This window comes from Rhea pennata, chromosome 1, assembly GCF_028389875.1.
Source record: "Rhea pennata isolate bPtePen1 chromosome 1, bPtePen1.pri, whole genome shotgun sequence".
In the NCBI taxonomy this organism is placed as follows: Eukaryota; Metazoa; Chordata; class Aves; order Rheiformes; family Rheidae; genus Rhea; species Rhea pennata.
The window spans coordinates 162,496,452-162,511,751 of record NC_084663.1 but is presented as its reverse complement, the minus strand read 5'-3'; the positions used below and the strand labels follow the sequence as shown (position 1 = coordinate 162,511,751).

The 15,300-nt window shown below is 36.9% G+C and overlaps 1 protein-coding gene across 1 annotated transcript in view; it reads left to right on the top strand.

The window, feature by feature from the left end:
* The window catches only part of GPC6 (glypican 6), a 748,058-nt gene that overhangs the window by 216,366 nt on the left and 516,392 nt on the right, over positions 1–15,300 (top strand). Inside the window, exon 2 of the mRNA XM_062575905.1 lies at positions 14,541–14,699. Within this exon, the coding sequence (XP_062431889.1) occupies positions 14,541–14,699 (159 nt within the window). The remainder of the gene's footprint in view (positions 1–14,540; positions 14,700–15,300) is intronic.

Below are 15,300 nucleotides of genomic sequence, written 5' to 3'. Positions count from 1 at the left end.
AAGGATAAGTAAGGAAAATATAATATGACAAGTCTGACTGAATTTTCTTTTGAGATTTGTGGGTTCATTCAAACTTGGAGAAGACAAGCAAAGATCTCAGATGCCAAAACTTAGATCAAAACTGAATATGATATTAGCTTGACTGTGAAAAAAAATGGTGAGCTCTGTTCAGTTCTGAGTAGCAGACTTGAAGTGCAGAAATGATCATGCAATGCTATGGGAGCATTTAATAAAGTAAAATGTAATCACTCAGAGGCAATATGTTTGCACTGTATTTCTTTGAACAGTCACACAGTCACCTGTGTGGACGATACTCGCTATCTTTACCTCTACCTTTCATTTAATTAATCTGTTCTGATGATACAGTCCCTTGTAAAAGCAATTTTGTAACATTCAGAAAGCTGATTTGCTAATAAAATAAATGACAAGGTTTCCCTTTGATTATTTTGTACCTTAAATGCATCTTGTCAAGCAAGTCTTAGATGGTGTCTTGACTCTAAATGATGCATCAAATTAGCCATAAGTAATAAGTAACTGCATGCTGGTTCCCTTTTCAAAGTCTGTATCATTCACAGATCTGCAGCTTGACATAAAGTTTGCACTATCTGCCTATAAAAATGCAGGCAGCTCAGTTCACACTCTTGTATTCTAGAATTCATTTCTGAGGGGGACAGATTGGCTAAAGCTTTGAATGTCTTTTTTTTTTCTTTTTTTGTCACTAGCACATATGCCTAAATCCTATTATTATATGATCATCTAGGTTTTAAACTTTCTAACAGATTTTTTTTTTTTTGTTAATAGTAATAGTTATAATAGCTTCAGACTACTATAGGAACTTAAACTTTCCATTGCTCAGCATTTGCAGTTTCTTGCATCAAAGGATTTCATACTACTGCAGTGAGTATGATGCTAATGCAATGATGCCTAATAGTTTGAGCCTCTTCTTGCCTTACAGTTATTTTATTCAGATTAATATAAATACTCACAGAATTTATGTTAGCTAGTTGAAACTTTAATCCATCTCTAGAACAACTGTACTTAATTATACAACCTTTAACAGTAAAATAAGACAATATTTTGACATACAAAAATGGGCAATTCAGGAGAAAGATTCCCAACTGTATTCTAAGAACCAGAATCCTTTAAACAAGGATTTGAGTCCTGTGAGTATTATTTCAATCCTAGTCTTAAAACATAATTTTCTACTGTGCTCTAATTTTAACCCTTACAGAAACTCATGCTTTAAATACCACTGGGAAGACGAGATCAGTGCAGGGGCTTACTGTAATGTTTTCTTAGATGTCTTAGGTTTCAATACATAGAGGTTGTCTTGGCTGGATTTATCACCTGATTATGTATATGTGTAAGCAGTTATTTAAGTGTGACCAGACATTTATGGATTATAAAAAGTTAAAGCAAGGATTTTGATAATGTGATATCTGAAAAGCCAATAGATTTCATTAATTTTAGATCCTACTTGGCCAGACCTAAGGAGAACAGAGTCTAGGATCCTTGCATGGAGTTCATGAACCTCTCAGAGGCTGCTTGTAGTTAGAAAAATAAGGAAAAGGAAAATTAAGAAAAGTCCTATAATCTAAGTCTTGGTTCTGTCAGCATTTACAGTTGAGTAGCTTTATGTATGTCAGCAATCCCATATTGCTTATTAGAACTTTTGAGTGCAGAAATAATTGCAGAATTACATTTATTTTGAACTCTGTGGATGGCTTTTTTGTATCTTAGGAAGCAATGTTAAACTGGGCTAGGTAGTTGCTTTAAATTAGGAGTAGTCAGATAATAGTGAATTATTAAAATGACAGCATAGAGCAGTCAAGATTCATGGCTTGTTTTTAATAGCTTTTTTATGTAAAGGTTTACAATTTTATCATGAAACTGAGCAATGTTAATTTTGGATAATAATTCTCTTATGATACAATTTTGATACTTCATTTATAACCACATTAAAGAAGACTAAACCTACTTACCTCTGCTGTTGTTTTTAAAAGACATGCTGTCCGAGTGGAAGGTGATTGGGGGTATTCCCCAAGTGCTGTTAAAAGAACACAAGTAGTAATATGATTCTCCTTATAGGACGTTATTCTTTCAACAGTGGTATCAGCTAAAATTGGCATTGATAATTCAATCACTCAAAAAGAGAATTTGCATTTGGGAGAAGATGTTTGGAAACATCTACAACAAGTGCTCAAAACTGCTGCTGTGTGGAATGGACATAAAGAACAGCCAAAAAGTTTCCGATAATATTCGTTACACACTGTATTCATTAAACAATTTGGACTTACGGACTCCTGATGTGAACTCCACCAAATTAACTACACTGCTCAGAAGTCACCTCAAAATATAGACATTTTATTCTCAGAGAGCAGTATGCAAGGAAAAAACTTAAAGAAAATGCTTTTGAATTTTCTATTTAATGGAAGATGTATGGGATTCATATTTCTTTTTTTATGCCTAGTTTTTAGTGCAGTTAGTAGCACCTGCACTATAATGTTCCTCATTATAAACCTATAAATCTCTTTCAGAAACATAAAGCACTGTGAGGGCTATTAACTAATAATATATATTGTATTTAGTGGGATCATGAATCCCTAATTTGTGATTTAGAAAAGTGCTAACTCAGTGAATAGGTTATTTACTGGTAGGTGTATATATTTTTGAATATGTCTTTTTCATAAACTATTCTGATTTTTTTTGTTGTTGATTAAGTCATGTGATTTGCTGCTTTATCTCATAAATACATTAGAAAGAGACTAATCTTGATACTTTTCCTCACAAAAGCAGCCAAACTTGACTCAGAACATTTCCAAGAATGGTTTTCAACAGTTTCACAAGAAGAAAGTATGCTTTTCCATGCAGTGCATTTGATTTTATATGTATTTTTGTGCAAGTGTGCATCATTTGTATATACTATTGCTTTTAACAATAACTTTCCAAGTCAACAGTTTAAACCACCACCCTAAAGCCAAATTCCTGGCAGCTGTTCAACTTCATCCTAGAAACATCAATGACCGTCAGGAACTACAGTTAATCCACAGTCCACTCTGCAGAGTGTATGGAGCTTATTCCTATATTGCAAGCTTTTAGCACAGGTAGTCTTCTCATAACAGCTCTACCAGCTCTGGTTTGTGCTTTATTACCTCTCCTGGTATCTCCTCATTGCCTGTCGAGTCAAAATAGGAAAGAGAGGAGTTAAGCAGACTGACATTCAAGAACTATAACAAAGTTGTGCTGTAACTTAAACAAAATCACACAGAAATAAAGTGTAGTTCTTGCGACAGCCTGTTTACCTGTGAGTGGAGATCTTCCTTTAGGTGCTTTGTAGAGTTTACTGGATAATTTAGCCTCTTTCTTCATTAATTCCAGACATTTCTTGTATTTGCCCAGGAGAACAGTGTTTTAGAATAAGATACCTGGAGATGACTATTCAAAGTTACTTGTTTACATATATATTTTACTAGACGTATCCCTGAACTGTACCTTGTCAGCTATATTTTTATAACTTCACTTGTGATATACAAGGAAATTAAAAATATATATGGCTTCCTTTTGGTAGATGATAAAGACAAGGATAAGTAAAAGCGTAATAAGAGTTTTACTAAGGCATTTCATATAAAAATTATTTTTAATGGCAGTAAAGGTCAATACTATTGACTGAAAGAATCAACATTGCTGGATTTGTAATGGGAGAAAATTCAGGGGTACTACTAAGGGCTATTATTTCCCTTTCTTCAAGTTCTTTGTGAAGGTGATAAGGGAAAAACATTCCAGATGAAGCTTTTGGGCATGCACTGGCCCAACATAGCCCCTGAAAATATTTTAATATATTAACTACTTCTGCAGTTGAGCCCAAAGTGGAACTATTTATATAACCCATCCAAAAAAAAGCAAACAAAAAAAATCGGAAAACATTAGTGAATGCACATAATGTCTGAATTATGTCCACCTTGACCCAGCTCTTATCTTACAGATTTATTGTTGCTATTTCCAGAGATTTTTTTAGGTAGCCATCATCATTCTCTCTGTTAAAGAGGTAAATGATAACTGCTTAACTCAGAAAGCCCTTCTACTTTGTGAAAATGCACTGTGCATTGCACAGGCCCCCACCCTAGCGAGGACCACATTTAACTCCAGAGAGTGAAGCCTTACAGGAGAAGGAGGTGAGGAAAGGGAGACAAATTCACACTGTTTCACTGGAAGCACTGAGTAAATGCCTTTGTGAAAAGAGATGGTTCCACAGCTGGTTTGAAACCCTTACGTTAGGCCTTAAGAATTGCTCAACTTAGGTTTGCCTAGGATAAATGTTAGGAAAAAATAAAAGGAAAAAGAACAAGCCTTGGAAGCGTTACAGCTACATCTGCAATGCAAGCATGTCTACCACTTGCACATTCCTACACATTGGTTTTATGGGTAAGGTAGCAGTCAGTTAAGATTTGTACAGCCATACACTAAGATTACTTAAATTTCCATGTAGCATTAATATGATGCATCCTCCCATGGCTCCATCCATGCAGAAAAGTCCAGAAAGTGCCAAGAAGTGTCTCATTCTGCATAGTTTCTAGACCAATAGAGAAATAAATTCAGGGTGCTTTTAATTTGGAGAGGTGCCTTTCTCGTACTAAAGAGAATAAGCCCAACCAGCCTCTGCTATGACATAGTCCTTGCTTACTTTCTTCCTGGCTCCATCTGCTATACACCTGCAAAGAGTTTCCTTCATAAAACAAGGCTTCTCTTTGGATAAAATCTGTCCGTATTATGTCAGCTGAACTGCACTAAGTAAATTGCACTAAAGAGTGCCTTGTCATCTTTATAGGAAATAGCCAATTCAGCCGTAATGAAGAAGAATTATCAAGCTGTTTCAAGGAAAATACAGTGCCTAGCGTGTGATATTCTTTCACTTAAAAAATAAAAAGTATTGATTTTTTTTTCCAGAAGTGATGGCTGCACGGTAACTAGAGGTCACCACTGTAAGCAGCTTGTCTAGAGTTTAATTAGACTGTTCAAATATGCCAAAAATGCATATTAATAATATATTAATAGTAATAATATAGAATAGTAATTCTTTGAGAGACTGATGGCACCTTTCTAGCCTATTACTGTGTTCTTCCAGACTTAAATGCTTTGATTAAGTATATAAAAGTGGATAGGAGCCTCTTTTCTTTTTTTCAATCAAAAATGTCCACTCAAGAATATGGTTATGTAAGAGAAGACTTCAGATATAGATGGGGATTTCCTTTCAAGTTGATCTTTAATCATAAATGTCAAACCTTTAACATTAAAACACTTGAAGGGCAAGAAGCTCTGGTACATTCAATTATTGATTTTGAAGACCCTGAGCCTTGCCAAGTATCACAAGCCATAGAGGGCACTATCAAAAGGACAATAATAAAAACAGCTAAAAACTCTTATTCAATCTTTTTTGGTGGTTAAATCCAATACAAAAAGCTATACAGGACTAACAATGGAATCAGATATCAAACACTATAGGGAACAGTGAAAATCTGCAACTGTTGTTTGTGGGCTAAGTTACTATCTTCTGCTCTAAAGAGCTTTCATTTTCCTTTTGGCAGCTATTCTTGTGGCTGGCTGACATTACAGAAGCATAGTTTCTGTTAATTAGAGTGAGCTAAAAGTTTTCAGAGCAAACAGAGTTCTGTTACAAAATATTGACTTACAGAAATATGATATTGCAAGCAGGTTTTCCTGGTAGGCTGCAGGGCTGCCTAAGCTCTCAAGCTTCCCGCATTTGTGATGCAAGGCGTTCCTGCCATGTGGCCTCCTTCGGATGAGGAGACCTTCAAGGGCAACATTTTGCCTGCTCTGGCAGTCTCCTTGAATCCAGCATCCAGAGTCCTTTGCCTCTGAAAGACTCTACTCTAATCAAAGGACTCAAGATCTAAGACACAATGCCTTAAAAGGACCAATCTCAAGCACTGGCCCCAAGATCATCTACGCTAATGGCTAGCTCCCACATTGGCTCTCTTTCTGACAGGGCCAACTGTTTTGCTTCCAGATTCATTATGAACAGAGGGAGTTAACCCTAAGAAATGTGGGCACAAGCTCCACCAAATGGCATGGGATCGATTGCTGGACCCTTTTTATGCAGGAGTATAGCTAAAGACTTTAGATGCATAGGGAAGTGTATAGAAGCCTGATAGACTGATCTGAGCCAGATGCTGAGAGCACTTCTGATCTCCTACCACAGAACACCTGGAAGGAAGCCTCAGAGGTTTTCAAAACTCCCAAGCTCTCTGCTGTAAAGTCAGAAAGCCTTCGGACTGCCACAGGAAAGAAACCACAAAGCCTTCAAGGCTTCCCAGCCTCTGCTGAAGAGCAATGGCCCTGTCATATGCACTGCCTTAGGTCCAGATACCTCTGGGCTTCTAGACACACAGACCAGCTGCCCTTGAATCAAGGAAAGCACTTGAATCCAGTTTACCTTTAAGACTGGAGGATTTGGATGTCCCAGCCTGTAGCCCTGGCTCTAGGAGATCTAACAGCTGACTTTGAAACTGATATTCTGATAGCAGCAGTGAACAGAGGATTTCAAGAACATTAGTCTTCATTGCTGAATCTTGAGGAAATTCCTAAGGAAATACCATGTATTGAAAATATGTCATAATTTCCTGTTTATTAATCAGTTTGCTTCTCCATAATGTTAATAATAGAATTACTGGTCTCACACTATTGTTAGCAATATCTAACGAGAAGTTTTAAATTCCTATTGATAACTAGAAGCCTTGTAATTTATAAGATTCATATAGTCTAATGCACATTTTTTCAGTTCAGTAAAACTATATTTTGTCACATAGTGCATCAAAACATATTTTTTTTAGGGTTTTATATCTTCTCATTTCAGAATTTTTCCCCTGGAATCCTTTAACTGCTATAAGCCTGTCCATAGTTTTGCTTTCAGTATCTTGCATGGATTTAGCTTGGACTTTCTCACAGTGTAGCAGCAACTAAATCTGAGCCAAAGTCACACAACCACACTGCACCAAACTTGGATCACAGAGCGCAGAACCCCTGTGTGGAGGATAACAGGCCATTAGCTTTTGCATCTCTTTGGATTCTTGCATTCAGTGATTTTTCTACTCATTTTACTTGTGGCCATATTTATAATACACTGGGGAAAAGGGAAGATTCTTTTTTTTCCCTGTAAATTCAAACACACACAAACTTGATGAAGATGTTTTGTTTTTTGCCTTACAGCTAGTGTCATGATAAGGTTAATATTGAAAGAGCTGAGAGTGGCATTTTGTTCATTGCAATGTTTGGTTCCAAAAAGAAATGAAAGGCCAAAGACCATAGTTTCTCACCCTGATATTTCATGTGTAGACCTTGGGCTAGTACAATAACAGGACTGTGAGGTCTTTATAAATTGAAGCCTCCCTTTTTGTATGCTTGTGTACCTAAGCAAGTAAGGAAATGGGAAATTCAGAGACTGAGTTGTATGCGTAGGCTGAAGAGTATCTCCGAAAAGAGCTCATGGCAATAGCACCGAAGTCTTATCAGTGAAGTAACTGATACAGCCTCTGACTTAAACCCAACCCAAGGTATAGCTTAGTTGCCTTTATGAACTATTTCTGCAACTGATGTTGTAGGAACAGGTCATTATCAATCAGAAGAGCGAGGCAGTAGATACATCTGTCCAATGCTGGTGTAAAAAGTTTTCTTTGGACAGACTGAAGCCGTATGAAGAACAGAAGAGCGCCGTGACTAACGACTCTTGAACACATGTTGTTATGTTTTGTATTTTAGAAACATGGATTTTATTCATGGCGATACAGTGATCAGCAAGTGTTCTGCACAGCTTTAAAATATGCTTTACAGTGCAGTCGAATGGTATAACTGTAGCTCATGTAACTTTAACGTTTCCTGCCTGCATATTAGTAATAGTGTAACCAGTGTTACTCTGCCCTTCATAACTGCATGGTTGTGTACAATGTCATCCTGCTATCTTAATAATAAAATTGTTCAGAGAGCAGCTGAAATACAAAAACTGCTTGCACCATATTTCATGAGCATGGTAACGCAATGTGCTTGCTTGTGCTTTCCTTCTCACTATACTATTATATAAGATATTTCTGCTACTATAGTGGGAGACATAATAAACAGCAAAAATCAATTTAGGGGGAGGGGAAGTTAGCTGCCATTCCCAGGCAGGAGCGTGCTTTGAAATCAGAAAATAACAGCCATGAAGCCAGTGAGATGATGAAACTGTGCAATGCTGAATCACAGCCGCACAGTTTGCTTTCCGCAACGCGCCGAGCAAAATGTCAGTAATGCACCCCCCGAGAGGTAACTAAAGATTCTTCTCACAAACTGCGCTATCAAAAACCAATTGTCTGACTCCGTATGCTTGGAAAATAAAATGAACCTGAGCGTTGGAGTGGTGGTACTGCTTCTGGTAGTTTAGTTAGGAAGGCTCTAGGGACTTTATCTCTTTCTTTGGCAGCTGTGTAGTCCTGGTCTGAACAGGTTTGCCTTGGCCTCCACTTCTGTAACTTATTACTGAGGGCTTCCCAAGGACAACAGGGTCAGGGCTTCTTGCAAATGAATGTTCCCTGTGGGACTCATAATGAAGAGACTGTTAACTAATTATCGGTCTGTTTGGAAGGCATTCATTTTTTAATTGACCTCAAAGCACTCACGGAACAAAAGAAATCTGAGGAAAGATGATTTGGGTCCAGGGCAAACAAATGAGTCATTTTCCTTCCTGGGGTAGTTGCACTGGTTTATTAAAGTCTAGTGGACATGCAAGTTTTTCAGGTTTGTTATTCTGATGATTTAAATCAGGAGATTTATTTCTGATGGCATGCTCTGCATGCTCTGTATTTTACAGGGAGCTTGATTCAGGTATCATATTCTGCGCAAACGTTGCTCCCATCAGCACTTGTCAGGGCAACATTACAATAGAATTAATTTAAAACATAATCTGTTTCCTTTTAGTTTAAGTGGGAAAGTTCAATTCTGCAGCTTGAGTGTCAGGTGCAATCTTACAGAGGCTGCTTGCAGGGCTGTTATACCCCACAGAGGAGATAATTACAAAGTCAGAAGGAGCCTTGGGACTCTTCATTAGGGAACAGGTTTTGTCCAGCAAAATGATATTTTAATTTTCATTATTTGAATATTGGCTGAAATGATGAAACTCATCTTTCTAATTTAGTTTTAACTGCTAAATAAGTCAATGCAGAAAACATGGTACTTTTTTTTTAAGATAAAGGTGATTATAAATCAAATTATTCTACAGCACTATTTTATCTTTACATTTATGAGTGACAGAAGGATATATGTGTGCTGGAGAGGAATGGTGTTCCATGGTAGAAACTTAATAATGCGATCATAGAAAGTTCTCCCATATTTAGCATTTAGTCCTGATTTCACAGGCAGAGCACTTAACACATTACCAGCTTTGAAAAGCAGATGTTCAAAAACATAATCGCCAATACAGACAGAGAACCAAATCAATAAGCAGGGGGCAAGGTTATAGCTGAATAAGTTTTTTTTTTCTTTTTTTTTTCCCTCTCTATTTATTGTATTTAAAGGTAAAATATAGAAAGTATAGAAATAAGTTGGAAAATGTTAATGCAGAAATAGAATTGCAGCAGCTGCAGCCCTTTGTAATTCTGCCAGTATGAAGTTCTGAAGATGGTAATAAATCTTCTCCATCAAGGGCTGTATATGAGCTGGTCTCATGTTCAGTCTTCAAAGCAGATCCATTAAGACAGATATTTGTATTTTTAACAAATTTAATTAATGAGGAAGTCCAAAATTGCAATCACATTAACCTGATTCACAGGATGAAGGAGGTGAAGCTACTCTGTCTTCCTTTAAATTTTGTCAGTGCTTACAGGAAGACCAAATTTGAAAGCACACGTTGCATTTACCCTTTATATTTATTGACATTTGTTCATTTTGGCTTTATGAAGCAGTGCAGTGATCATATGTTTCTATTATCACCAGTCATACAATTAATTAGTCTTACCATTCTGTAGGCGGAACAGTCTAGGTAAAAAGTTTTGTACTGTTTTTTAATTTATGAATTTTACAGGTTTAGAAACTGTATAAAACTGACTACCTCCTAAAGAACTGTGCCTGAAATTTCTAAACTTGCAACGTGACCCTTAAGAATTCTGGCTGATGCAAAATATTTTCTGTAAACATGCTTCCAGCTGTAATACTATAACCAGTGCTTACATCGGGCATCCATGAAATTTGGTGGTGAAATTGTTAAGGGCAGTGTTATATTCCATGGGGTTTATTACACCTTCAAATTGCATCATCTGGAAGTAGTTGCTGTGCTCAAATCAGTTGTGGCATTTTGATACACAGAAGAAGCATTTATTCAGTTTGAGAGCTGTAAGCTGCAATTTTTCATAAAGCTCTAGTGAGTTTCTGTAGCGTTTTGTGGCAACACCAAACTGCTGTATATCTGAATATAAAACAAGTGCTTTATAAATTGTTTTATTACACTTCACAGCAACATGCTAGCACGATTACCAAACTCAACTGCAAAAGTTGCCAATTTGGAACGTGTGAAGACAGGTGTGAGATTACAGCTGTAATAAAACTGAAATTGAGTACTGGGCAGCTGAATTTGTAGTAGGCAATTGATTTGATTTATATAACACAGGCCACAAAAGGAGAGGCATGTAGGTCAGCATCTTCGGTTGGAAATGGTGGTTAGAGGAGCTGTGGTAAGCTGCGGGGAACTGCTGAGTTAATACGTGTTTCGTCTGGCATAATGCTGGTGCAGCGTAACTACGGTCTGTCGAGCTTGTCTGTGGAGACACCATTTGCGACACGGAGAAACCAGTCAGTTATATCCAGTGCCACTTGCGCCATAAAATCTTCACTAAAATTAGCATAAGAATGTATGCTAACTCCATGACCATATGGAGTTTCCCAAGGCAAGAATTGGCACATTAGCTGTGAGCACATTTTGAGCCTGCAAAATACTTAAGGTGTGTATATACACAAATCAACGATTAAACTCATTTTAGAGTAATAGAACAATATATTACAAAACTCAAATGGTAAATGAGCCTGTTCAAGGAAATAGAGGAAGCACATTCAAATATAGCCTGCAGAGTTATTTCCAATCCAAGCAGCCTGTAGTACGACTGATTTGCATGGAATAAGCAGAAAAGCCAAAACAAAATAAGAACACCACCCTTAATTAAAAAAAAATGACCTTTTTTTTTGAGAAAATAATGACTGCTTTTATTTTCCAGGTAATGAATGATCTGGTTGTAATAATATAAATTGGGGGATTAATAAGCACAAACACAAAATGGTAATCACTGCTTTAAAAAGGGAAATTAAGATCAAGCATACAAAAAGGACTGTTTGTATGAGGAAGTTTCCATTCGCCATTTCTACAAAATCTGCCCACATTTTTTTTTAGCTGAGCTGCGAGCCTTTGGGATCTGCAGCCGCTCATGGTCAGTACAAACGTGCTTATGCCCCCCAATTTCTGAAGTCATCATCTTAGCTAAGTGTAGCTGAACCTCTTAGGCTGATCAGCCTACAAACACTCCATTGCCGCAGAGCAGAGGAAGATACTTCTGCTTGATCTATGCTCTGGCCTGAACCTCCAGTGCAGGGACCAGGAGGAGGAAAAATATGATCTTGAAGCAGAACATGAAGAGTAACACAATATTTTTGTTATTATTTCTTTTCCGCCAAAATGCAGGGAGTCCATGGGGGGAAGATAGGAGAACTAGAAATGCTGTTTTCAGAAGCTGATTATAGTTTAGTGAAGTGCTTGCAGTGAAGGTAGATGGTTAGTATAGATGATACAGGAAGATACATTGTTAGGAAAGGGATGAGGTGGTGTAGAAGTTGTGCGTATTTCTGATAATAATGAGTTTCCTATTTCAGCAGGTAAGAGTGTAATGACTGTATAAAAATCCAGTGAATTAAAAAGAAGAAACTTGATGAAAATCCATATGTAGATATATGAAATAAGTACAGTAGCTATCTGAATGAGATCATAGTTGTTATGGTGCATTTTAAAATAAATTGGGAAGTAGGTTTTGTAGTAAAGAGAAACTAAGATCGTAAATAAATTAGTAATACTACACAAATGACTGTAGTACTGAATTCAATATTCTTTAATGTGTTGTAATACTCAGAATAACATAACGTCTTAAAAACCTACACCTATGGCTGTTGTTCACTAAGTCTTGATGATTATTATTAGTTCAATTGATACTCTGGCAGCTCTGAAAATATTGCAAATAAAGCCAGACAGAGAAGAAAAAAAAAACAATGTGAAATGAACAGGAGGAAAAAAATGAATTTATAAAAATTCATGACTCCAGTGCTAAAGGGGGTTATTCTTACACAAAGCATAAGCTACCACTGTGGCTGGAAATGGGACAGCATGTCTCCCCAGTGCTTTCCGTTGAGCAAAAAATTGAGTTTATCTAGGAAATGGAGTGATGTATGGAGAGGGTATATATGTATATATATTAATCATTGTAATAATTATTGTAATAATTATTGTAAGTAATTAATTATTGTAATAATAATTGTATATATATTAATCAAGACTATACAAGTGCTTATAATTGTGCCGTTTCAGTTTTCCTTCTCCTTCTGGCCTCTGATGAGAACTCAGGACATGACTGTTACTCCAGGAAGGCTTATTTGGGCCCTCCCAGAGAGGAAAGCAAGCATCACTTTGTTTTTTTCATTTACGTTTGATAGCAGCTGGCTGATGAGTCCTTACATGGGTTGTTTCTGGTTTAGATGCCTGATTTTGAGAATGGGGAGGGGTTAAGCTGATAGTGTTGGGAGAGTTTAGCAGATGTGGGAGATAATCCCTACATCATTTTGATGGTAATGCAGTATCTCCTTTTCTGGTGTTCATATAGTCTTTAACGCAATGGTGGTTTGGTATGTGGCTAGAAATTGTAGGTATTATTGCAAAACAATAACTGATGATAATGAAATGATCCTTCCTCAAGATATATAGCTGTGATTTTTTTTAAAGTTTTGAGACTGCTAAAAGAAATCTCATGGCTTTACAGGTGAACTCTTCCAGAAAAACAAATTAAGTCTGGGTTGATGGGTCAGGTCTGGGGAGTGACTAAACTTCAAATCAAAAGACTTCATTCAAAAACTAATATAAAAACTGGAATATGGTCAGGGCAGACTCATGTACAGGACAGTGTTTATTCTAAGCATGTACAAACCTCTTTTTGATGCTGTTTTCAAGATGATGCAGCAGCTAAATGTATGACACCCTTGGGAAGTATAAACCTCAGGGCCTGATTCTCCTCACTACATAATAAGAATGGTGAAAAGTAGCCTTAAAGTAGGTATAAATTGCATGTAAATCTTCTTTATGGCTCAGCAGTGGTACAAAGGTGCCTTGATATAAATGAGAATCAGGTCCCCAGTATTTATTTAACCCTTGGGCTTTGTGTATCATTTTATTTGCACCTTTAAGGGATTTGCAGAGGGATTTTTAATCAGGATTTGGTGTACAGAAAGCTAAATGTTTTCATTGCCTTACAAGTAGCTTTAATCATAGAGGCAGATCATTCTTTTTATTTCTCAAGAGGGAATGGTAGAATTTCTTGCCTTCGCACAAACTGAGCTAAATGTTTCTGACACCCATAGTACAGTGTCAATTGGAAATTCACATTTCATGTAATAACAGACCATTTTAATTTCATGAGCTAAAGAATTGGTTTCCACTTGCAAATTGTACCGAAGAAAGCAATATTGTCAGAAGAACTGGCACAGTGCTTCAAGAGATAAATCTATTGAATTAAATAAGAGGCTTTCATTACCTTTTACATTGCATTTCCGTATAACATAAGCATTAATTAAACTCTTCATTGCTTTCTGCCATTCAGTGGAGCATTTGCTATGTCTGACAAGAAAAGACGTCTAAGAAAACATGTGGCACCCAAACACAGTCATTAAAAGTCACTTACTCAAGCAGAAGGGAAAAATGGTAGAAGGGGAGAGTGTTTTGGTGCATTTGGGCATGCATTGAGACAGAAGGAAAGAATCACATTTCTAACCACCTTTCTGCCCAGCAGAGTAGGACCATATTACAGAAACATTTAATTTCTGTGTTTTTTTGGTTTTGACAGCAAGACATCTCTGGTGGCTTGTAACTGCTCATGTTACTAGGTATCTCTGAAGGCATTTTGAATACAAACAAAAAGCAAGCAATTGTCATAGCATTTTAAAGTTTTTCTCTGTTTATGAGAAAGGCGTTCTCAGTTCAGGAATCATGTTGAGTTTGAAAAAGTTTTGCTTCTGAAATATCAAAAAGTCTCTGCAAAACGTGTCTCCCCACCTGTGTGTAGAATGCCCAGCTGTGGCAAAGTCATTGATATAGATTCAAAATGTTCCCAATGAAGTGGTCAAGCCTTAAAGAGCTCCTGGTATAGCACAAATCTCTTAACTGAAGGGATATCATGTATGAATATAAAGTTCATGGAAAACTCTGGCATATATCTATTTAAATATTTCTAATGCATTTTCTCTTGTGATTCTAGGGGAACATTTGAGAATCTGCCCTCAGGAATATACGTGTTGCACCTCAGAAATGGAGGACAAGTTAAGCCAGCAGAGCAAACTGGAGTTTGAAAACTTAGTGGAGGAAACAAGTCACTTTGTACGCACTACTTTTGTGTCCCGGCACAAGAAGTTTGACGGTAGGCTGGATATAATTTACTTGTTTTCAAGGTTATGGGATTTAAGTCAGATATCCAAGATGAATTCCAACGTTCTTTTCCCTACACATGCAGTTGTCAGTTTGGCTAAGATAAGGGTTAACTTACAGCTGGTACCCTTATCAGCCTTTTGAGTATTGCCTTTAATTACAATAACATCAAGAATCAGACTGTTAAGTGCCTGCAGGCTTGGCTAATGTTGAGAAAACAGATTAGATATGCATAGAGAGGCTTATAATTTTTGTATCCTAATTTCAAATGCAAAATTTAGGTTTGCAATTATGTTCACTGTTGCAAGATGAACTATGGATCTTCCATGCTTTTTGTTATTGCAGAGCTATTATTTGTAGTCTGCAGTCTGTAGCCTTAAGGCTCTATTTTTTTCCTGCATAATTTTCTTGCAGTGCACAGAGTCTCTCAGAGGGTCTTGGTTGCAGTCAGGCCTCAGTTGCATTTGGGAGGGATTTTAATGCAAACCACGCAGGCAGTATTAAATACAAATCTTTTCTATCTAGGGAAAGTCTATAAAGGCAGTTTTTGTTTTTTATTTGTTTGTCATTATTCTGACCTCTTCTGGCCCTCA